Raw genomic sequence first — 24,865 nt, 5'->3', positions numbered from 1 at the left:
TTTATTATTATTTATTTGTTTTCATCTTGGAATTGGGTTTAAGACAATGTAGTTTTGTTAAACAATTATTCATCTTACACATGCACACTTAAGAGTAATTCAAGTTATTGACTAATTACAACAGTTAATGAAAAATTGTATTATTTAATAGAAATAAACATTGAAAATTATTTTATTTATTTTAAAATCAATAAAAACTAAAATATTTTATTTTTAAAAATTTTAAAGACTAATTTAAATAATTATTCTATTATTTAAGCTGGCTTTTGTTATTACTCCCTTTTGATATTCCTGTTAATAGCAATATGTTGTTCCAATACTAATGTGCTTCAAGTAAGTAGTGTGTGTAACCATTTTTACAAAATGATCTATTATTGGAGGTAATAAATAAAATGATACATTTTTTTATTTTTTGTTTTACTTTATTTTAAGATACATGTAGTTCATTTGAAAATATTTATATATAATGCTACTTTAGTATGTTATTTAATCAAAGATTCAAGGTTTAAGTTATAATGGTAGGACTAAAAATTATTAAAAAATTTATTCAAGTTATGTTGAGTCAGCTCAAACTAGCTAAATTTTAAATAAAATTAGACATTATGCATTTTTTATTCATTTATTTGTTTTTTAGTTTTTTTATAATAATTTTTAATTCAATAAATTAAAAACTAATTTATTTTGTGTCAAAACTTCATTTAAGAGTCCGTTAATAATCAAGGATTTATTGCATATGTAAATAAGTTGTATAGGAGAAAATTATGGAAATACAAAGACTTAACTATGTAGGAGGAAAGAGAAAGAGAGAGAGAGAGAGTCAAATGTAGCAAAAATTCCACAACATGTGACAAGCTCAGTGCAATGAGAGAGAGAGAGAGAGTTGTGATTTGATTCCTCGTGAGACATGTGTTAAAGGTGTTGCAAGTGTGAGTAGCTGCACTTTTCGTGAGAGAAAACAGAGAGAAAGGCACAATTGCAAAATACCTGATAGCATAAAATGGTGAATCACACCTTACTCTAGCTATTTATTATCAAACTTAGAGGTCAAGTGACACCCTCCCTTAAATTAGGAGCGTATATGTTTAGCATGCCTAGTTTATCTCGGAGCCCACTAATAAACACAGTTGGTGTTAGGCCAACCGTGGGGAGCTCTCGACCATCGGGGAGACTTTGGGGAGGAATTAAGTGAGAGAACATAAGATGAGAAGACACCACATCCAACTCAAAATCTTAAGGTGTCAAGTTAATAGGTCTCTCATCTTATAAACTCCTCACTCTTCCTTGCTTTCTTTGATGTGGGACTAACTTCAACACTCCTCACACTTGCAACACTAACAATCTTCCCCTCAAGTGTGAGTCTCCACATCAAGCATCAACTCTCCCTCTTTCTAGCTCCTCTGCCACCACGAGTATTCGTCCATCACACCGCCGCAAAACACCGCGGGACACGCTGCCCGAACCACCTTTACCAGGAAGACTTTTGATGCTTCACATTGAATACTCTTTAAAACCAGACCGATTAAACCATCGGCTCTGATACCACTTTGTTGGGCCAACTGTGGAGAGCTCTCGACCATCGGAGAGACTTCGGGGAGGAATCAAGTGAGAGAACATAAGATGAGAAGACACCACATCTAACTTAAAACCTTATGGTGTCAAGTTAATGGGTCTCTCATCTTATAAACTCCTCACTCTTCCTTGCTTTCTTTGATGTGGGACTAACTTCAACACTCCTCACACTTGCAATACTAACAGTTGGTGCAAGTGCTCTGGTGAACAAATCAGCCACTTGCTCATGGGTTGAGATGGGTAGTAAATGAATGAGTCCCTCTTGAACTTTATTCCTCACCACATGACAATTCACCTCTATGTGTTTCGTCCTTTTATGGAATACAGGGTTAGATGCTATGTATATTGCTGACTGACTATCACAAAAGATGTTGATAGCCTTGGTAAGAGAGATATGCAGATCCTTCAAGATGTAACTAATCCATTGTGCCTCTCTAGTCGCACTCGCTAATGCTCGATACTCTGCCTCGGAGGATGATGAAGCCACTGACAATTGCTTTTTACTCTTCCATGTTATGACTGAGTTTTCCAGGTAGAAACAATAGGCTGAAATTGATTTCCTAGTGCCTGAGCATGCTGCCCAGTCCGAATCTGAGAACCCAGTCAAGTTGAAATCTGGTTCTGATGTGAAAAACAGGCCCGCTGATGGAGCTCCTTTCAAGCACCTAAGCACATGATGTGCTGCCTGCATGTGCTGCGTGGTTGGGCAGTCCAAAAACTGACTGACCTTTCCAACTGCGTAACTTATATAAGGTCTAGTGTTAGCTAAGTACAAGAGCCTCCCAACTAGCTTCCTATAAGCTGAATGGTCCTTTAGTGGTTCTCCTCTTTCTCTGGACAGCTTCACGGTATAGTCCAATGGTGTTCTTGCTGGTTTGCAACCTTCAAATCTTGTATCCTTTAACAAGTCCATCACATATTTTTTTTTTATAGAGAGTAATACATTTCTTTGATCTTGCAACTTCTATCCCTAGAAAGAACTTCAAATCTCCTATATCCTTGATCTTGAATTTCTCATCCAAGATCCTCTTAATTCGATCGATTTCCTTTTCATCATTTCTGGCTATCACTAAGTCATCCACATAGACCAGCAGCGCTGTAAAACCAGATTCTGTCCCTTTCGTGAACAAGCAATGGTCTGATGCTGACCTGGTGTATCCAGCTTCTACCAAGACAGAATATAGCATGTGGTTCCATTGCCTACTAGCCTGCTTGAGTCCATACAATGATTTGCTTGCACACCTTCCCATCTTCAACTTCTAAACCTTGTGGTGGCCTCATGTAAACCTCCTCCTTGAGTACGCCATGCAAGAGCGCAGTATTTACATCAACTTTTTTAAGCATCCAACCTTTCATGGTAGCCAAGGCTAGCACAATTCTTAGTGTTTTCAGTTTTATCACTGGGTTAAATGTGTCTAGATAATCAATACCAGCCACTTGTGTGTACCCTTTTGTCACTAACCATGCCTTGTACCTTTCTATCGAACCATCCGGGTTGTGTTTTATCTTGAAGACCCACTTACTTCCAATCGCTTTCTTCCCATGAGACAGAGTTGTAAGCCTCCATGTTTTGTTCATTTTTAGAGCCTTAAGCTCAGCATTGATCGCGTCTTGCCAACAGGGTTGTAACACCACCTCCTCATAACACTTCGGCTCGATATAATTGGTTAGTGCAAGTGAATATGCTTTATGTAATGCAGAAAGAGCTTCATAAGACACAAAGTTTGACATTGGATACCTGACTTTATCATTGATGGTTTGATTTGGATTAGCTTTGTCAATGGTGGTGCTCATACAAACAAAATCCTTTAGATAAGCTGGTGGCTTTCTCTCCCTTGTGGATTTTCTTTGTATATTATGTTCCGAGTATCTTAGTTGTGAGTCTTTCCTGGCTAGTTCTTGAGTATTTTTCCTTTGACTTGTTGAGTCACCTTCAGTGACTCTCGACGAGTCACTCGTGTGCTCGTATGAAGAAGAACCATGATCCAATTCCAATGTTTCAGGTCTAAGTGTAGGTGGTGCAATGGTTTTATTTATTTCTAATTCTAGCGTTGATGCATGATTGTTTTTATCTTGTGCAAAAGGAAAATGGTTTTCGTAAAATTCCACATTTCTAGAAACAAAAATTTCTTTGGATTTTAAGTTAATTAAAACATATCCTTTTGTCCCCTCCCTAAATCTAAGGAAGGCACATTTCCTAGCTCGAGGATCCAGCTTGGACCTGTGAGCATTGATGGTGCTGGCATAGGCCAAGCAACCAAAGACCTTTAGGGTCATTAGATCAGGAAGATATTGATGCAAAATTTGAAAAGGAGACTTGTCCTTGAGAAAAGTAGAAGAAATCATGTTCATTAAGAAAACAACATGCTTAATAGCAAAATTCCAAAAACAATGTGGGACGTGAGATTGAAATAGTATAGCTCTAGTAATGTTAAGAATATGTTGGTGTTTTCTTTCTACTATCCCATTTTATTGAGGAGTCTCAACACATGAAGTTTGATGCAAAATTTCAATTTTAGCAAAAAAGGATTCCATGAGAAATTCTGGACCATTGTTAGTTCAAATGATTTTGATAGATTTATCGAATTAAGTTTGTATAAAAGTGATGAAATGTTGAACCAAATTGCATACTTCAGACTTCAATTTCATCAAGTACACCTAAGTATATCTTGATTTATTTTCTACAATGGTTAGAAAGTAACGATATCCACTGGTTGATGGCATTCTAAGTGGCCCCCAAATGTCTATGTGTACAAGCTCAAACAATTGAGTTGGGTCAAAACTACTTACAGGAAAAGGACGTCTTTTCTGTTTAGCTAGATGGCAAGCATCACATGGTGTTGTTGCCTTATCAAATGAGATGAAGGAGAAGTCTCTCTTCATCTTTATTAGTCTATCATTTGGCAAGTGACCCAACCTGTAATGCCAAATACAACAGTCTTTCCTGTGATTTTTGCTTACAACCGAACATACTTGTGTACTTGGCTTGGGGAGTTTTAAAGCCTCTTTATTTAATATGTAGAGACCACCATTTTCTCTAGCTGTTCCAATCATTCTCATCGAGCTCCGATCCTGTATCTCACACTTTGTGTCAGTAAAATTCATTTGGCAATGCAATGCCGAGGTGAGTTTTGAAACAGAAATGAGCTTGAAATTGAAAGATGGGATGTAAAGGGCATTGTGCAGTAATAGATTGTTTGAGAAAACAATAATTTCTATGATTCTACTTGTATTCCAAGCCCCATTGGGCAACTTAATTATCACAGGAGCTATTTCTTTATATGTGAAAAAATCATTAAGGCAATATGATACATGGTCAATTGCACCAGTATCGATTACCCAGGAGAAGAACCTGTTTGAAGAAATATTCAATGCATTGATGCTTATTTTAAAATGCATGACTGTTACCAACTTCCCTAGATGAAGGATTGGTGTATGCACTGAATTACCTTGATGAGATAACTCGGGTGAAACCTTTGATGCTGTCACGTTGATGCTATGATGCTACGCTCCATGAATCTTGTTGAGAAGAGTGAGCAATGCCTGCTTTTGCTCAAGGGTGAATTCCAGTATGTCACTTCAAACTCTCTCTAAATGGGAGGAATGCGATGAGTTGTCGTGCTAACTGAGTTTTCTTGATTCACCCTCAGTGTTCGTTGCTGCTGCAAAGCTTTCATTTTCATCTGCAGAATTTTTACCTCTTAAATGTGGTGAAAATCCGTGTTTCTTGTAACATACGTCAACACTGTGGCCTAGCTTTCTGCAATAGGAGCATTGTGGTCTGCCTTTCTCTCCCTAACTTCTACCACCTTGGGATCATCCACCTCTGTCCCTCGTTCTCCCTCTGCCTTGAAATGATCTTGCAGTGTTCGAGGGAATGGCAGCATAGGCAATTTTGATGTCTGAAGCGACATCTGGATTCTGAAATTGTCATTCCTGATGTGTCAACATGGATACCACAGTGGTCACATCAGAGAGAGGATCCAACAACATGATTTGAGATCTAACGGTGGAGTATTGCTCATTTAGCCCTCTTAAGAATCGTGTTACATGATCCTCTACTCGATATTGTCGTATCACACTTAAGCCACAATTACACTTTTTTGAACATTCACAATCGGGTATAGCTTTAAAACTGTCAAGATCTTCCCAAATGGATTTTAACTTTGTGAAATATGCCGTCACATCTAGGTCCCCTTGTTTGATGGCAAACAACTTTTCTTGCAACTCTGCCACTCTAAATCTGTCTCCTTGATAGTATTTATGCTTCAATTCACTCCATAGATTGCTAGCCACATTGTTCCGAAACAACACTTCTAGCTATGTCTGGACTAAGGAAAAGGCTTATCCAAGCTACGACGTAAGTGTTACACCTATCCCATGCCTCAAAGGTTTCATCATCCTTATTAGGCTTAGGCAAACTACCATCAATAAACTTCATCTTGTTCTTCCCTTTCAGTCCCCACAGCACAGATCTACTCCAATTACCATAGTTTTTACCATCGAGAATAACAGTAGTAAGAGGAATACCAGTGCTCTCAGAGGGATGAAGATAATAGATGCTCTCTGGATCCTGATTCGGTTTGGTACTCTTCTTGCTAATGCTCGCTTGAAATGTTGTGAGCTGATTTAGAAAATTCATTAACGCTTCTGCATTTACACCTTCCATCGCACCTTCCAGCAACGTCGATTGACAGAAGCCTCAATGATTAACCTTCTTCCTACAATCTCGTTGATTGGAGTCACCTTCTCACAGTTACAGAAAGTGTGAGGCGGCGCACTCTCATCAAGCTCTATCGTATAAGTTCGTAGGAAGTGAAGAAAGACAGAAGGAGAGAATGAATTTGACTTGAGAAATTATATGGAGATAGAAAGAAATCCAACGGATTAAGCACAAATTGAAATTAGATGAATTACACACTGAATTGAAAAGAAACTCAAAGAAATTTCAGTTTAGAACGATTACAGAATCTGGATCAAGAAGAAAGGGATTTGGATCACCATTCGCATTACTGAGCTCTTGCAAAATTGGTAAGATTTTAGATCAAGCTGCACCTTCCTCAATCTGAACCTCAGTGCTTGCCACACTCCACGCTCACCGCACCGTGTTAAAGGTGTTGCAAGTGTGAGTAGCTGCACTTTCAGTGAGAGAAAAAAGAGAGAAAGGCACAATTGCAAAATACCTGATAGCATAAAATGGTGAATCACACCTTACAGGTGAGTTGCAAATATATATATATATATAGCACCTTCACTACACCTTAGCTGCACTAGATCAGCACCCTTTTAACAAACTAATAACCAATGCTGAGGTGTCATCTACTATAATTATCAACACGACTAACTAATCCTGCACATATCAGCTCCTAACTTACATTACTCTAGCTATTTATTATCAAACTTAGAGGTTAAGTGACAACATGAATGGCATGACATAGAGGATTGGGAGCGAGCCAATGAGGCAGTCAAAAAAGAGATCGTAGCCGACAGGAAAGGGCACATATCTTTGCGCATAAATTGAGAGAGATATTTAGATGTTATAATCAAATATAAAAATATTTTTAATATTAAAAATTAGACATTAAATTAATTATTTATATCTTGATTATATTTTTAAATTAAATAATTGATTTAATTTATTTACAATGATATAATAAAATAATCTTTTGAAATTCTAAATACATATTTTTATATATCATGATTGATGATTAATAATTAATTTTTTAGTTTTTAGCTTTTATTGTTTGGTTGCGGGTACAATTATGTAAGACTAATCAGATGAATAAGTGTGGAAAAAAATAGAGAGAATAAAAGGTGAGTCTTAAATTTAGGAAGCGCCTCATTAAATGAGGTGTTTGAGACGCCTATACTGTCCTACCATCGTGACAATGGAAAATTTAGAAATGTGTTTCTAAAATTCAGTGGCTCAGTCATCGAGGATTTTCTTTTAACCTGAAATCCGGTAGAAGATGTTCTTTTCGAATTTTCATTTTGGCCTATTTCCAGTGGGATGAATATATAATATACATATGTTGGAAATGGATCTTCTCCATTTTTTTAACATTTGAGAAAATAAAGTGTGATCTTTCACTTTTAATTTTATAAGTGGGATCAAAATTAAATAGGAGAGAGAGAATAATGAAGGGTGAGATCTCCACTGGACACCATCCAATTTTTTTTTCATTATAGAAGATCTACTCCCATAGGATAGAGTACCTTTTAAAATAATTTTGTGGATATACTGTGGGCCTCTAAGTTGGGCCAGGAGAAATATTTTCTTTGTTTGCTGCATGTGAGAATAATTTTTGTTTTGGCAAATGAACGAACAAAAACACTAACAGATCTGGGGCAAGTAAAATTGGGATTCGGATCCTCTAAATATGAAAGAGAAACTATTCAAAGATAGAAGATCACACTCTACTCTCTAAAGTGAAATTCAAACATTAGAAGATCCAAATCCGTAAAATTGAAGTCTAATGTGGGGTTTGTTTTAAAAAAAGTTCACTAAATTAGAATAAAACCTAAAGTTTTAGGTCTTTAGTAGGGGACCTTATTTTGAACGTTTGTAAACATTTTTTTTCTATAAATTGATTTATATTATTAGTAAAATAATGTACATAGTATATATAATATAAGAGTAAAGTATTGTTTTTGTCCCCAACATTTATAATAAGTTTTAAAATTATCTCTAACATTTGAATCGTTCTATTTAAGTTTCCAACGTTTTAAAATTGACTCAATGTTATTTTGCCTTTAGGAATATGTTAACGGAATTGACGACAGGATAAAATTGAGACGATTTTGAAACGTTCGGGACTTAAATAGGACGAAAACGTTGAAGACAAAAATAATACATAGAAAAAAATTTTAATTTTATCCTTCACTAATATCAATCTTTTACTGTATATAGTTATTCAATTATTTTTTAATCACATTTAAGTAAATTACACTTAATTACATTACTTTGATTCTAAATATTTTTTTTTAGTTTTACTCTTAAAAATTTTTACTCATCATGAAATATTTGTAAAATGACTAGAATCACATTACTTTATTATATATGTATAATTTTTTTTACAAATTTATGTACTAGTAATTCTACAAACATAACAAAATAGCAAAAAATGCAGAACAGAAATAAAATGTACTTACCATCAACACTTGATCTTAAAGAATACAGATGTGTTGAAAGTCTTCAAAATGTTTATGCTTCAAAGTGTAGGTTCGCTTGTCTATGTTTCTATGGCTGTCACCAGCATCCCAGACTGAATGCATAACTACAGCTCTTTCTGAATCTGACCTTAAGATGTTGGCATATTAAAAATCCCTCTTGCCGGATTTTTTTTAATCAATAGTATGAACTATGAATGAATTTCGTTTTTCATTTTCTCTTTTTTATTTTACATATTGTTAAAGATTTTCCTTTTTCATTTTCCCTTCTTTTCTTACGGATGAAATTTTCTTAAAGATTACCATCCATTAGATATTTTTATTTTCCATTTTTCACTTGTTTTTTTTTTCACTTTTTTTCATTCATGGAGTTCCCTTTTTTTGTTTTTTGTAGGGTCATGAATTAAAAAAAAAGGTTTAAGAAACATTCTTGCCAAACCACGAATTGGGCCTGCCCTTATGTAAAATATACGTATTCAGCTCAACAAAACAACTCGGGCTGCATATGTCTCGGGTAGAGTCCAGCAATTTATTAAATCCTATGATATGTCTTTTTCAAAACCTGAATCTTTTAGGAGTCAAATACAATTCTAATAAACCTGAAAACCCAGGTTAGAGTGTATCAGATTGTACAAGGCGTTCCATTAGCCTCTATGGGACAGGCGCGGGCTAAAATTCACCAGAGTAAAACCTTGAAGGTTTTTACCTATACCAGCCAATTTTACTGGCACACTGCTATGGCAGATCCTCCACCTTGGCGTTGTAGCGAAGGAAGGTAGAAAAATGTTGATAATGGGAGAGACCAGTACGAATAATTTATTCGAAAAGGAGAAGATCTTGAAATGACGTCGTCTTCACATTCTTAGGGTGTTCCTTTCTCAATGATTGTCGTTTCATCCAATGTCCACTTGGCATTTCACGTTTCACGTCATCGACGTTTAGAAGATACTTTTCTAAAGGACCAGTGGAGATATATTTTTTGAAATTTTAGGAATTTGGTTAGTCATTTATTAAAATAGAAGATTAAATTGGATAGTAATTTAAAATTTAGAGGCCATTTTAAACATTTACTCGTAATAATTATAACTGATTTCAATAGAATGAGCATGAAATTTACAAGTGAGGCCAATGTTGAAAAGGAATTAGCTGAATAGAGCACTAACTTAAAGTTTAAGTAATAAACTTGCTATAGCTATATTCTGTTATTCTTCTTCTCAAACACTGCTCACTCTCATCCTTCAAATTTCATCATAATTACATAATAAAAAGGACGAAGCAGTCTAGTACACAAGCATTCCGCGTTAAAATAGGATTCGAGAAATGACTGCATCCAAGAAATGTAATATACGCAGCTTAACTTGATAATTACATAAGTAGCTAGAACCTGTGACCTTAAAGTCATAAAGAGACAACTCAACCATAATAAAATGATAAATAAAATTCTAAACCTAATTCAAAATTAATTGTAACCATTTTTTCATGGATATATATATATTGATACAAAACATGAAGCAGTTGCAGCTAGGAAGTAGGAACAAGACTAGACAAGAAGACAGCCTTCCATAACAGTGACAGCTTTTCCACGCAAAAGCACTCTTTGATTCTTGGCATCAATATGAATGTTGAGAATTCCTCCTCTTTCTGATGCCTGCTCAAATCAACACTTTCAAAAGCATCTTCTATTGTTCTAACAATTAATAAGATCAAATTAGAGAATAGTAGTACCTGATAAGCATTGAAATCACACTTGCCTAGCTTCTTGCTCCAATATGATGCCAACCCACAATGTGCAGTTCCACATACAGGATCCTTAATTAAATACCAAACACTACTAATAATCATTTACTATTATGTTATGTTTCTGAATTAGAGAAACAATGCAGTCATAGTATCTTTACCTCATTGACTCCATCTTTTGGACAGAAAAATCGACTGTAAAAATCGAATCCGGAACTTGGAGGAGCAATCCCTGAAACAATTACTCCCCTTCCAGGAATTTTGGATATTGCATCGAATTTCGGTTCAACTTTTCTTACAGCTTCTCCTGATGACACTACAACCTAACACAAACAAATCATAAGCTACAAAATTTGTTTCCTTCAATATGGTGTCTTATGTTTAATAGACAAATTATAACATTGTAGGTTTAATTATTCTGTTGATTTCTATAGTTTTTCAAATTTTTAATTAGATTCTTATATTTTTTTCTTTTAATTGAGTATTTATATTATTTTTAATTTTATAATTAGGTCATTTTTAGTGTAAAAAATATTAGAATTTTGAATATTTTTTTCGCAAACTGAAGGTATTCATAATTGAAAACTTGTATTTTTGAAAAAATATTCTGTTAATTTTAATATTTTTTTATATGAAAAGAACCTAATTATAAAATTAAAAATAATTTAGAGATCTAATTAAAAAGAAAAAAAATATAGAGACATAATTAAAAAATTTAGTAAAACTAAAAAAAACTAATAGAATAATTAAACCAACATTATATTGAGGAATAATTACAACTTACAAGTAAGTCATCAGTAATTTGTGTCCTCTTTATATCAATTATGGAGGCACAATAATTCAATGCTTCATAAATCTGTGAAGTCTCATCAAGGTTTGGCTCTGTAATAGGGTAAGCAGGAAAATCCAATTCAATATAAAATCCATTGTCTTTCTTTGAACTATTTTGCAACGTGGCTTGGATCCTTTTGGCACTTAATATTCCAGAGTGTGTAACAAATTCAATGACATTATTGCAATCAACCAAACCAGATGAAAATAGTGTGTGTGCTGCTGCTAATGTTGCATGGGCACAAATATTAACCTGCATTTAGTTATATAAACTCCATATTACAAATTTGGTGAAAAACACACACACACACAATACTGTTGTGAAATGATTATTAGAATTCCATTTAAACAGTTTTTTATAAATTTAGAATATATTATTTTTTATTTAATTTAATTATTTTATTAATTTTTATAATTTTATCAAATTTATAATTAAATTTTTATATTTTTTTAAATTAGATCTTTGTACTATTTTTAATTTTATAATTAAATTATTTTTAGTATAAACTAGTATATAATAGTACCCCTGACACTTATGAAACGTAACACTGTCCTGTCCGAACTCAGCTCCATCTACTTACTGCTAATTAATTTATGGGAGTCAGACAAATAGATGAAAACCCAAAATAGTCCTTCAAATTTTACTATTTAGTTAAAAATAAAAACCGTGTAATTATTTTTATATAAAATTAATAATTAAAAATTATTAGTAATAATTTAATATATTTAATTAAATTATTATCTAATAACGATTAGTTATTAACTTCATATAAATTCAACATTACATAAGTATTAACATTAATCAAATTAGTTTTTTAAATTTAATTTTCTAAATTTTTCAATGTGAATCACGTCTATCCTTACCTGATAAGGTTATATCTTAAAAATCTATTCTTGGATTTTAAACTCCCACAAATCTGCAATTCGATTTTAGAAGAAATTTAAAACCCTCACAAAATTACATTGCTTCAATTTTTCAAAATGTAGTTTTTAAAACCACCACACTTTAATCAAACAAAAATAAAAATGAAAAAATAAATCAATGCCATGTAATAAGAAAAAAAAAAAAAAAAGTTGTTCAGTCTCTTCTAAAGCGAGTATGAATGGTGGGAAAAATGATAACAAGAGTAACGAAGAAACAAACAAATACCAACAAATAAATCAAAATTTTAAACTACAAAAATATTTAGTGGGTGTTTAAAACCGTCACAACTTAGAAAAAAAACCTCTTCCTAGTTTGTAGAACTAATGGAGAAGGAAAATCGAGTAGAAACAAACATGATTGATGATGTTGAAAAACATAATGTACTAATTGGATTGAATAAATATATAAAATATTAATTTAACTAACAGATAAAATTTGAAGAATCAATTTCACTGCTTACCAAAAAATCACTATAAATTAAACCATGCAGCATTATTACAGAAATTCTTACCTCAGTAACATGAGTGAACCATCTGAGATTAAAACGAGGAAAGTGATGAAAGGTTCCGTTGGAATGTGAAAAAATTCTTGTTAAGTAACATGTGACAGGGACATTAAACTCAGCAGCCACAGATTGAAACCACTTTTGTTCCTTCTCTTCTTCTAAGAAACACACAGCTGCAGGGTTCCCTTTGAATGCTGAATCAGTGAATGCATTCACCTGCATACCAAACACACCCTAAGAAAAAACACAAATTAATAAAATGTTTGACACATTTCATCATAGAATAACAACTTACCACTGAATATTTGACAGGTTTCTTTGCCATAGACACACACAACAACAACAAAGATAAAGAACACTTTTTTTTAGTTATCTGAACTCAACTATGAAATATATATTGTTCTAAATATTGCAATGTAACTAGTCCACACTTTTTTTCTATTATTATAATTACTTCTTATTACAAGACTTTACTGTTATCTGAGTACTTTATACTTTATAGTAGTTGGGGCAGCCTTTTTCTATTAGCTAATGTTCTTGACAGAGCCATAGATTCTATTGAATTACTAAATTTTCTTGAGTGGAGTTACCACGACACAATTACCAACGTATTTGTTTGAGGAATGGCATGATGGAAAAAAAAAAAAACTACGATACTTGTAAAATAAACAAAAAAAATTATTAATTTTTAGAAGTGAATAATTTTTAGTAGGGTGTTCGGGGTGCGGTTTGGTTCGGTTTTAAGGAAAAAATTCATCCGATCCGAATGCTTAATTTATATGTGGTGCGGTTTGGATTAGATGAAATTTTTTTGGAAATTCGATCTGATTACAAGCGATTTGGATCGGTTTGGATTTGCGGTTTTTTAAATAAAAAAATTAAATACATATAACAGGTCTCAACATCAAATTTTAAATAATCAACAATGACATAACAAGTCTTAACAATATCTTAAAAAGCTAACGATAACATAACAATAGAAATAAAATTATAGGTTAGTTAAAATAAATAAATAAATAACATTTTGAACATAAAATATTTGTTAAATAATAATAATACATGAATAATAGAAAAATGTATAACAAATTGAACATATTATAAGTATAATTGTAAATATAATAATAAAATAATAATATTATAGCACATTGTGCGGTTTGGATTGGATTGGATCGGTCATGAAAAGTAGAACCAAAATCCGATCCAATTCAGCGATTTGCAAAAAATAGAATCCAATCAAATCCGAATTAGTGCGGTTTTAATCGATTTTCAGTTTAAATCGGATTGGATGAGCGGTTTAATTTAGATCGGTTTAGATTTGAACACCCCTAATTTTTAGTATTTTTAGTCATAATTTGACCAATATAAATATTAAATTGCCTTTAACAAATAAATTTTATTAATTTATGTGTATAAATTTTAAAAAATATGAATATAAACGGTATTAATTTATGTGTGTAAATTTTAATAAAATATAAGTACAAATTATATATTTTTTATATGCAAAATACTAATAAATATAACTGTAAATTATTATTATCAAGTACCGACTAAGAATAATAATATTTACTAATAATATGATATCGTTATACTAAAATAATATATATTTGTATTTTGATAACTAGTTTTAAGTGCATATAATATTTTTAAAAAACAAATTTCCAAAAAGGATTTATATAAAAATTTATGTATTCGTCGTAATTTTATACTGCATCGATATTTATTTTATGGCTTTTATTTTTTAATTTGGTTTTTACTGAACATTCAAACTCTTATTATTTAACTTTATAATTTTTTTAGTGACTTAACTTTATAATTTATATTAAATGTTAATTAACATTAATTTTTATAGAATTAAATCTCAAAATAATTCCTGAACTTATAGTTAAATTTTAAAATAATTTTTAAAATTAATAATTACTCAAATTTATTTTTAAAATTATTCTCTAAAATTTATAATAATCCCTAAAATAATTGAAACTAGATTGCATGAAAATATGTTGCACGTTGTGCAAAGTATAATAATACCAATTGCTTTAATGGGGTCACCTTCTCCTATGCCAGATCAAAGCTTTTTTATTCTTGTAACAACACATTTTTATTATTAATCAATTATCAAAGATATAATATTTAATCAATTTAATTTGCCCTAGCAGTTAAACCAGTTCTTTATCATGGTTTTCTTTTTTCAATGTCAACAAAGCTTTTTGATAGAAATTTGTTTACAGTTATTTTTATATAAGGTTATTAGTTAAAAATTGTTATTTAATAATTTAATTAAATATAATTAATTTATTTAATAGTTTTAAATTAATAATTTTATATAAAAATAAATGTACATAATTTTTTTTAACTTTTCATTCCATGAGTAAGATATAATATTTTAAAAACCTTTTTAAAAATTTTCCTATATTAAATAAAAAATAAATTATAAGTCACTTAATAATTAGCATAAATAATTTCTCATGGCCATGTTTGTGTTGTTACTCACGAGGCCACTAGCATTCCTTGAAGTGCAAAAGTAATGTCTAAATCAGAGAAACATCTAGAAATCAATAATGTTGTTGACCCAGTTCACCTATCTGTTACCAGAAGTACAGAACTGAGTATTAAAATTAAAATGATACAGTTTTAAACTTTGAATAATTTATAATTAAACTCAACATACAATAATTAATAAACTTACAATAAAAGAAATTGATTTAAAAAAAAAAATTGATCTTACAGTTAATGCCATCCTAATCGGAGTTCCCACGTTAAAGGCAATAGCCCTATAAGCACATTTAAGGTAAAAAAAATAGTTAAATAAAATTTTAATAAATTTTAAATTGGATGTTATTATAGAATATTATAATATTTGTCTATTAATTAGATTGATAATAATTGATATTTTTATTAATAATAAGATATTATTTATTTATTATTTGATTATTTTCTGATTTATTAATCACCTATAAATAAATGATATGTTGAATCATATTAAACACAGCTATTATAAATTATTACAACAATATCTAAATATATATTTTATTTTTTTCATAAATTTTTATTATTTTAAAATCTTCGAGAAAAAATTTGTTTGAAAATAAAATATTCGATTTAAAATTTTTTGGAATTATTTTAGATACTTACTTGAAAAATAAAATAATTTTCTCCAACTTTAAAGGTGTGACTAGAATAAATAATTTAAATATATAGTACATGTTTAGGTACAAAAATATTACAGTTTCAATAAAATTAATTATCTTAATAATTAAGCATAATTGAAAAGGAAAATGAGAATAATTTTAATTTTTTTTTTTGAAAAATCTATCACGTTGATCACGTTCCAGCTGTACTCAATCGTGATTGTACTTTTTCCTAGAAAGAAGTTATATTAGTGGCATGATGAGGTGTCTAATTAAAGCAAGTAAGAAACAAAGTAAATGAATGGTCAATGGAGACAAACAACAAAGGAAAAGGTTGATGTAAATGTTTGGCTAATTTTTTTTTTTATACGAAAAAATTATTTGTATTCTTTTTTAAAATAAAATTATTTGGTGTAATTATAAGTACGTGGGTGAATTTTAAAGATAGAATGTCAATATACAGAATACATATTAGATATATGTTATCATTCTGGTAATACGTAAGATGCGTATTGTACACGTGTTAATATTTTGATTAACACACAAAATACGTGTTGAACATATTTTTTGCATATTTACAATACTGTAATACACTTTAAATATTAATATTTAATTAAAATACTATTTTTATTTTTATATTAAAAATAATTTTTATAAATGTCTGTGATTTTCATTTGTTTTAGTACACAAAACCAACTTTTTGTTTTAAGTAACATTCTTTTCTATAATTTGGAAATGCAAATAGGTTTAGTGATAGGATGGTTTTAGTTTGATACGATGTCAAAGATTTATAATTTTCATAGTGGTTACTTGTGGTTCAAAAAAAAGTTTAGTTAGGATGACAAGGAGAATTGGTTTTGGCTTTGTTGTCAACTTATTCCGAAAAAATATAAATTCTTGAACTGACTTTGTCTTAGGAAAATTCTATCCATGATTGCTTTTTATTTTTGGAGGAGTATTTTACCGATAGACAACTGTTCTGACCAGAAATTGATTGTTTATTGTATTCAAAATTGTCTGAAAGTCAAACTAATTTGGCAAATTTTGAAGATTTTTGATCAACCTTTGGATTTGATGAATTAGTTCTTGCTTCATAGTAAAGAGAATCCTTTAATATTCTTTTCTGGTCTATGATAGATTTGCCATTTCAGGAATAATAAGATCTTTCATCTGCATGAATCTTGGTCCTTAAATAAAGTGATTAGTATGGCTTTGTCCTTAAAAAATTTTTTGAATGTTTTTGAGTTGTAATGAGTTTTTACTCTCTATCATTAGTGGTCCATAGATTTTTCTCTCGGTGGATATTTTTAAGATTAACTATGATGCAAGTTATCCTGATACTGATAATCGTGTTGATTTTGTCTATATTATCAGAGATTGGAATAGAAATTGGCAACAAGATTATTTGGGAACGATTGAGAGTTATAATATTCTTTAAGAAGAATTGTTTGTTATTTAAAAGATATATCTACTAGTTTGAGACTTGAGATAAATCGATAAAGAGATATTATTTATATAACAGATTGTGTGGATACTTTTACTCTTATCAATAATTTTTAAGATAATTTTAATTTTATTAATCTTTTAGTGCTGAAAATTCAGAACATTATATTTTAAAGTTGATTTTAAAAAAATATAAACATCGTGATAAATATCATGACAAAAATGACGATAATAACTCATACTCATCAAATAAATCTTTCATTATCCTGAAAAGAATTCAGGAATAACATTTAATAGGATTGTCCTATTCTTAAGCAGTTGTTTATTATTTATTTTCTTTTTTTTATTTGTTCTTTTGTTATTTTTCCGTTAACAAAAAAAATCACACGAGTATCATATTTATTAAAGTAAAGATGTGTTTAGTAAAACTAAATCCCTAAACACAATCGGGTTTTTTTTATTATATAGTATATACTCCAGTTTAAAATTAATTTTAAAATAAGCTAATTATATCTCAATTATATGAAAAATTACTTCTATACTAAAATTAATTAAAAAAACGTAGAATATATAACAAAAAGTAAAAAAAACTCAATAGTTTTTGAGCTTGTTTAAGTAAATTTTTATGAAATGATCTTTTTTATCAAATAATTTAAAAAAAAAATTATATTTAAACATTTTATATAAAAATATTTTTTTATCTAACAATTATATTTAAATACAATAAAATAAAAATATTTTTTATTTATTTATTATGTTAAAAATATTTTTTTAAATAAAAAATTATTTTCAAAAATTTAAATTATAATTTTTTAAAAAAGATATTTTTTATTTTTTAATAATTTTATTTTTATTATTAAAATTTTATCAAACATATTAAACAAATAAAAAAATATTTTTTAATAATTTAATAACATCCAAACAATCCCTGTGTAAGTCACAAAAAAAAAAAACTGTGTATTGTACTAAAAAAAAAATCTAAAATTAATTGTGCCCGATTTGAAACTTCTACGAATTACAAATAAAACTACTACTAAATTAATTTTTGTTTATATTTGATGAACGCTTTAACAGAGAACCAAAAATAAAAATAATAAAATCAGAAATCATATTCTATTTTTTTTAAAAAAAATCACATTATGGAACCAAATTAAGTGTTTATTCTTGAATTAAACAACCATAACATTGTAAATTAAGCCAGCAATCAACTTGTTATGTTGACTAATGGTATCAAGTATCAACCAATTGAATAGACAGTTCTAAAGACTAATTTACAGTGAAATTATTGTGCAATAATAAACAACTAAATTAATTTTACATTGTACATAATTGACTAAAGACAGGTCTTTTATCATAATAATAAGGAATTACAACATTTCTGCCTGAATCAAATTACCAACTTCCTTCCTTGGACATCTTCAGAAAGTGGCAGAGAGTGATATTTGGAAGCTGAGGAGAACCCCTTTTCTTCTTCTTTATCTTTGTCATCTTTGATGACTCCACACCACCATTCATATCTGTCACTGTATCTGAGGCCAAGTTGTAGAACTACCACCAACAAAAATTAAGACTATAAGCTTCATGTACACTTACAAGAGTAACAATGGTTTCACGAGCAGTGACAGATCCAAAAAATTTTAGAAACGGCAGCAAATATAATGCATATATATAATGAGAAAGAGTTTTAGATAACAATATAATAAGGATGCAAAAAACCATGATTAGTATCACTAATGCTTCTTTTTTGTCATTTTCATGAAACGCTTCCCAAATTTTCAAGCACAGAAGGCGAATTGAAAGTTCAACAATAACATGGAGAGTAGCATATCTGATATTACCTCACAAACACCATGCAGTAACAATCTCCTAAAAGGATCCTGAATTTGCAGCTCAAGAACATCTCCATCCGAGCTTTTCGTTATAAACGTCCGTATACATTCCTTAAGAAGATAGAAAAGAATAAAAAATATGTTTCTATGTAAATTGCAAGATATATTTTTTATATAAAAGTTCATCCCTTTTCTTGTGCACAATGGTGATTTACAGGTTAGAAGGGGGTAATTAATAATCAAATATGTACCTCATAACCTTCTATGAGTTCGGAAACAGAGCTGCGTCGAAGTGCCTCTCTTGTTCGACAATCAACTCTATGCCAACCATTCAATACTGCCAACTTGTCAGCATCAACACGGCCTTTCCTCTTGTCTAAAGAGTTTTCGAAAGCATGGATCATATTGACCTATCGAAACATATGAAACCTATAGTGAGATGTTTGTTGGCAATTGGCACTCTAAACTAACTTCAATTCTCATGGCTCATGCGCACACATAGCAGAACATAAACACTAAAACACACCATGTAAGCACATTTGTTGCAGATATAAACTCTACGATACTAAAAATTGTAAAAGATACCTAGATCACAGAATAACTTCTAAAAGGATATATTTAGTAACAAAAGCAATAATTCACTGTAAAGCTTCTTGAATTCAATTATAGGTGCATGGAATTATCTTCTTAAACAATAAAAACGTTTCAAGGAGTTTAAAAATAAGAGAAGCAAATATAACCTCTTTATCCATGTCTATATTCCTGAATCTGTCCCACTCTTCCACATTAGTCATGGAAAATGTTGAAGGTGGAACTTCTTCACCTGTGAAATGAACCCGATCGTCATTTTTTAAAATAAAAATTAATCCAGTCATTACTTATACTAAAGAAACATTGAAAGTCAAAAATTAAAACGCTCTTAGGTAATGACTTTTTCTTTTTGGGCGGGTTTGGGGTATCACAGGAAGCATGCAACAAAACTAAGCAACCAAAGTTTCAGGAATAAAAGATGCCTCAGATAATTTACCCCATGGTGGTGGAGCAAACAAGCCTCTGATTTCCTCCGCATTTAATCGTGGAACCAGTTCCATCAGGAGACGATCGTTTAACCACCTACGGGATCTTCGATTTGTAACCTGAAACAGGTAAGACTAGTCTCAGCCTCTCAGGTCGATTAAAAATCTAATTAATAGAATAGAGAACTTGCTGCTTGTAATTGTTATTAGTTATAACAGCCAAAAGTATTCAGTTCACATAATGACATAACCAAGTTTGCAAAATTCATATCAACAATTGTAAACGTAGCAAATGCACATTGCACCAATATATCTAAAAAAGGGGAATTGTTAAAGTACCTAAAGTCTTAGAAGAATCAGTTAAAACAAATCATACCAAGACACATTCTAAGTGACAAATTCAATTTATACACCAATCTGTAATACAGACTTGTTTCATTTAAACCACTCAGTCATGAAAACACCATATTGCAAATTTATATTCAAACGGGGATGATGAATTTTCTTCAGTCCAACCATAAACATAGACAAAAAGTGGATAGCATTAATAAGCTTCTCAGCTGCATTCATAAAATGCATTGCATAGAAAAATACCAATGAAGTTGAAACACCAATGCATCTTGTTTCACACCATACAGTATAAGTAATATAACAATATTTGTTTAAAAGAAATAAGGCCATTTAAGAAAATTAAGAATTGTATTTTCACAAACATAAGCATTAGAGTTGTAAAAGCAGTAACAACACTCAAATCATAATCATCAATGAGTTCTGTGCATAAAGGAACAACCTTTCCAGTCAAGCTCTCAAGGAACTCAATCTTCTTCTCAATTGACATCCCACCAGATTTTCCACCATCTCCTGTTCATAACGAAATAGAACAAATTCAAAATCCATCTGAAAAAAAAAATCAATCTTTTTCCTCTTTTAGAAAAAGCTTAAAACTGAGGATAAGCTTGAGCTGAATTAAATGAAAAAGGATAAAAGGGGTACCTTTAGAAGGGTCAATGAAAGGAGAAGAGAGAAGAAGCTCTTGTTCTCGGTGAAGAACCATGGCTAGAACTAGAAGATCTAATTAATCAAATTTTTGGAAGCAATTGAATTGGATTGGATTGTGTGAACTTTTTTGGGAGAAGGATAAGTATTTAAATACTAATTGTAAAAATTGAAACTTTCAACAACACACAACAAGAAGAAGAAAGATCACAAATCAGAGATACAAATTGTGTTGATATGAAAAAGGGAAAGAATATTCTTTTGGATTTGTGTCTTTTCTTCTTAGATTCTTAATTCTTTTCCTCAGTGACGACGGTGTCGGGTGTTCTCTTCTTCAAGGGTAAGTAATGGGCCGATACAAGCCCATTAATAATATTATTGGGCTTTATTGGGCCTAGTATACAGATTATCGGGCCAGGAATAAGAAAGTTTCAGTGGCTACACTACAAAACAAACACTATCGGCAGAGGCACCTGAAAAAAATTTCAAGTTTCATTCTCCGTTCTCCTACGACAGCGGTGTACGGCGGGGATTTCACGGCAGCAACCAGTCTCTCCTTTTCTCCGGCAACCACCAGCAAGGTACGGGGCGCAACAAAAAAACTTTTTGTTTCCTCGAAAAAATTGATATTTTTGCGAACCGAAAATTTTGCTCTTGATCCTTTTAATTCTTAATTTACAAACTTTGCATAATTCGAATGACTCGTGTATATGAGTTTGAAGTAAATTCTAAGAAAATTGATAAATTCGCAGGGTAGGTTATTGTATAGATAGAGTGAGGAGGAGATGAACCCTAACCATAATCCACAATCAAGCGATGGAGGGAGGCATGATGACGATGCTGCACTCACCGAGTTTCTTGCTTCGTTAATGGATTATACTCCTACGGTTTGTTTCATATCTATGCTTGAGCTCTTTCATTGGAATTGTTTCATGAATTTGATTGAACATTTGAACCAACCGTTTCGTCTTCTTCTCAGATACCTGATGAGTTGGTGGAGCATTACTTAGCCAAGAGCGGATTTCAGTCTCCCGATCTTCGATTGTTAGTGCCTCTTCCCTTGTTACAGATTTGTTCCTTTTTCGTTTATGTGTGAGTTTAACTTTGATGTTTTGACATTGTCAACTAATCTATATAGGATTAGGAATCGCCATATTAGAGCTGATTATAGAGAATAATGGTTCGATTTAATCTTTGGTTATAGGCTCAAGTTAGGATAGTGAATCAGATGTAGGATTGTCCTATAGCTAGAGGTAGAGGTAGGCCTAAGAAAAGGTTAGAGGAAATTTTAGAGGAGATTAAAATATAAATGGTTTAAAGTCATATATTTGTATGATCATTCAAGTGATAAGCATAAGAATCAACCATATTTGGTTGTGACCATTAAAATTGAAGTCTTTTACTTAATTATCCTTTATTTTCAATACTTATGGACTAGGCTTCATTCAAGATGATAGTGACCAGGCATAAGCATATAATACTTGTAGTAAGTATTTTCAGCACCAATGTTAATTATATGAGTTAGTAGAAGCCTGTGTCAGAATATATAAGGAATGAGCAATAGCAGATTGCGTTGCTTCGCTTGTCCTCAACTTGTATGCAGTATCCCAAACCATGCCATGCTTGCAGAAATCTTTATTGGTTTGTTGTGAACTTATAATATAGCTAAATTTATCCTTCCGAATCCGTAGTGGATTCAACATTTTCTTCCTTTTTTTTTCTTTTTAAATTATTGTTGATATTTATTCCTACAAAAGTTGGATTCTTAGCCCCCTGTATTTGTTGTTTGATTGCAAATGTGGATCACTATTTCAGGACTAGATTGGTTGCTGTTGCCACTCAGAAGTTTGTTGCAGAAGTTGCGGGTGATGCACTTCAGTATGTTTCTTCTTTTTCTTTTTTCTTGTTTTTTTTTTTGTCATAATCTGTTTATAATTACCCATAAACCATTGGATATAAGTTGTTCATGCATGTGAGTGATGTTGGTCAGTACATGATGGATACTATTTTTCTCTCTTAATAAATGTGTATTCAAGGTAGTTTATAGGATAACACATGGGAAAAGAGCCTGTGCTTTCATCTCCTTTTCTGTTGTGGTCCATAGATACATACACACTAGAATGAGGGCACATCATGATAAGAAGAATGTAAATCCGAAATTCAATATAAATTATGTTGTTGACTATTACTCTCTAGAACTCTGCTTGTCCTCACTTCTAGGTGTACTTGTAGGTGGCTTTGTATTTGAATGCTTGTATCTTTGTCAATGTTTGTTGGTTTTCTTAGTTTAATGGTTATGAGATATGACAATGTGCTTCATCTTTAGTTTCTTATTCTGCATATCTTTTGCATTACTATATTGGCATGACATTGTGACTAGAGTTTACTGTAGGCACTGCAAAGCAAGACAAGCAACAATTCCAAAAGATAAAAGGGACAGGCAGCAGAAGGTTCTGGAAGCTTTTATTCTGGTTTTGTTTATATTCTACATACACTCGTCTTGTCTTTAGCACTTACATTTTTTTTAACAGGATAAGCGCCTTGTTTTGACGATGGAAGACCTAACAAAGGCACTGCACGATGTAAGAATTGTTCTGTATATTTAAATTGACTGTCAAGTTTTCCTCATTAATATGTCATAATACATACAATCTGTTATCCATATGTTTTAAGCTTTACACAAATCTTCAGTCATTTTGGATATCCACTCAGGTTGTATGTTGAGTATGGGAGAGGTTAAGTCTTCCAATTGACGTAGCAAGTTATATGCATTGGAGCATATTTATGTCCAAGTTCATAGATATTAGTATTAGTAAAATGATGGGAATAATTTGTGTCTAAACTTAACGAGATTTGCTTAGAAAACTGGTAGAGGAGGAGAAGATACAGGTTGAGGTCAAGCTAGATTGGCTCATATATGCATGATCTCGAAATTAAACAATATGAACATTGTTTATAAGCTTCTTCAGGGAATAATATTAAACTGTACATCTGAGCTAGGGTATTTGACGATTAAAACATCTTTCATCTTAATCAATTTTACTAAATGCAGATACAGTAATATTTCCTTGCATTTAATCGGTATGATATCTTGTATGAACAGTATGGGGTGAATGTGAGGCACCAAGAATATTTTGCTGACAGCCCTTCTACTGGAATGGATCCTGCTACTCGAGACGAATGACTCCATGTTTAATCAGGTTTAGGTTTCTACATTCTCATAGTAAGTAATTCCATATGAGTTTGTGGAGTTGAGTCTATTCCATTTATATGCTCTTGGTTTCTAGATTTGTATTATATACCTAAGGTCATGTTCCATTAAGCCCATTTTGTTTAATATTACATTGGATAAATGTTGCTGGCTGTTGAACATGTGTATCATCCCATGGTTATAACTAATGATAGTGTGGTTATGCAGGAATGGCAAAATTGCTGGTGGAATGAATTTTATGAAACACAAGCCTATAACATTTCCATGGAAACACCAAAAATACTGCAATTATTCGCTACTGACATCACAGTGCATGTAATCAATTGTGAACTAGATTAGCAATGAACTTTCCTACTCTCTTTTTTTAAGAAAAAAAAGTAACTTTATTGTATCATTTCCCCTTGCCCTTTTTCTTTCCTTGGAATTAATCTTTAATCACAGCTGAAATGAATATGCTTCTCTTCCTAATAATTGTTGTACCTAAAAATTCATCAAGTTCAACATCTCA

General features: G+C 31.2%; 3 protein-coding genes across 6 annotated transcripts; 1 reads left to right on the top strand and 2 right to left on the bottom strand.

Annotated features, from left to right (window-relative positions):
- Positions 1-10,152: 10,152 nt before the first annotated feature.
- Positions 10,153-13,157, bottom strand: LOC140172831 (uncharacterized). Its single transcript, XM_025802701.3, has 6 exons — positions 13,033-13,157; positions 12,744-12,953; positions 11,261-11,560; positions 10,638-10,799; positions 10,465-10,548; positions 10,153-10,387 (listed from the first exon to the last, which is right to left on the bottom strand). Exons 1-6 carry the CDS (start codon positions 13,060-13,062, stop codon positions 10,280-10,282), a joined length of 894 nt encoding a protein of 297 aa, XP_025658486.1. The 5' UTR covers positions 13,063-13,157; the 3' UTR covers positions 10,153-10,279.
- A 5,290-nt stretch (positions 13,158-18,447) lies between these two features.
- On the bottom strand, positions 18,448-21,464 carry LOC112754902 (uncharacterized). The gene is made up of 7 exons (XM_025802706.3): positions 21,144-21,464; positions 20,941-21,011; positions 20,162-20,270; positions 19,875-19,957; positions 19,386-19,544; positions 19,144-19,245; positions 18,448-18,853 (listed from the first exon to the last, which is right to left on the bottom strand). Exons 1-7 carry the CDS (start codon positions 21,202-21,204, stop codon positions 18,698-18,700), a joined length of 741 nt encoding a protein of 246 aa, XP_025658491.1. The 5' UTR covers positions 21,205-21,464; the 3' UTR covers positions 18,448-18,697.
- A 117-nt stretch (positions 21,465-21,581) lies between these two features.
- On the top strand, positions 21,582-24,828 carry LOC112754909 (transcription initiation factor TFIID subunit 10). Of its 4 annotated transcripts, none has more exons than XM_025802744.3 (8): positions 21,582-21,727; positions 21,899-22,033; positions 22,126-22,190; positions 22,962-23,024; positions 23,539-23,596; positions 23,678-23,728; positions 24,250-24,369; positions 24,565-24,828. In XM_025802744.3, exons 2-7 carry the CDS (start codon positions 21,932-21,934, stop codon positions 24,328-24,330), a joined length of 420 nt encoding a protein of 139 aa, XP_025658529.1. In that variant the 5' UTR covers positions 21,582-21,727; positions 21,899-21,931; the 3' UTR covers positions 24,331-24,369; positions 24,565-24,828. The 4 variants fall into 4 exon arrangements, with proteins under 4 accessions (XP_025658529.1, XP_025658537.1, XP_025658522.1 ...); XM_025802752.3 differs by having other exon boundaries at positions 21,583-21,727; positions 24,250-24,346; XM_025802737.3 differs by having other exon boundaries at positions 21,583-21,727; positions 23,527-23,596; positions 24,250-24,346.
- The last annotated feature ends 37 nt before the right edge of the window (positions 24,829-24,865 follow it).

The sequence above is a fragment of the Arachis hypogaea genome, chromosome 2, assembly GCF_003086295.3.
Source record: "Arachis hypogaea cultivar Tifrunner chromosome 2, arahy.Tifrunner.gnm2.J5K5, whole genome shotgun sequence".
Taxonomy (NCBI): domain Eukaryota; kingdom Viridiplantae; phylum Streptophyta; class Magnoliopsida; order Fabales; family Fabaceae; genus Arachis; species Arachis hypogaea.
This window is presented reverse-complemented; position numbering and strand designations above follow the sequence as displayed.

Bases quoted from the DNA above. Each gene is read 5' to 3' on its own strand.
- LOC140172831 (XM_025802701.3), bottom strand. From the start codon at position 13,062: ATGGCAAAGAAACCTGTCAAATATTCAGTG. The intron at 12,954-13,032 runs GTAAGTTGTTAT...TTTGGTATGCAG, and splicing joins AACCTGTCAAATATTCAGTG to GTGAATGCATTCACTGATTC. The intron at 10,800-11,260 runs GTAAGTTGTAAT...TGTTTGTGTTAG, and splicing joins AAATTACTGATGACTTACTT to GTTGTAGTGTCATCAGGAGA.
- LOC112754902 (XM_025802706.3), bottom strand. From the start codon at position 21,204: ATGGTTCTTCACCGAGAACAAGAGCTTCTTCTCTCTTCTCCTTTCATT. The intron at 21,012-21,143 runs GTACCCCTTTTA...CGTTATGAACAG, and splicing joins TTTCATTGACCCTTCTAAAG to GAGATGGTGGAAAATCTGGT. The intron at 19,545-19,874 runs GTTATATTTGCT...ATGTTTCGATAG, and splicing joins ATATAGACATGGATAAAGAG to GTCAATATGATCCATGCTTT.
- LOC112754909 (XM_025802737.3), top strand. From the start codon at position 21,932: ATGAACCCTAACCATAATCCACAATCAAGCGATGGAGGGAGGCATGAT. The intron at 22,191-22,961 runs GTTAGTGCCTCT...TCACTATTTCAG, and splicing joins CAGTCTCCCGATCTTCGATT to GACTAGATTGGTTGCTGTTG. The intron at 23,597-23,677 runs GTTCTGGAAGCT...TTTTTTTAACAG, and splicing joins AAAGGGACAGGCAGCAGAAG to GATAAGCGCCTTGTTTTGAC.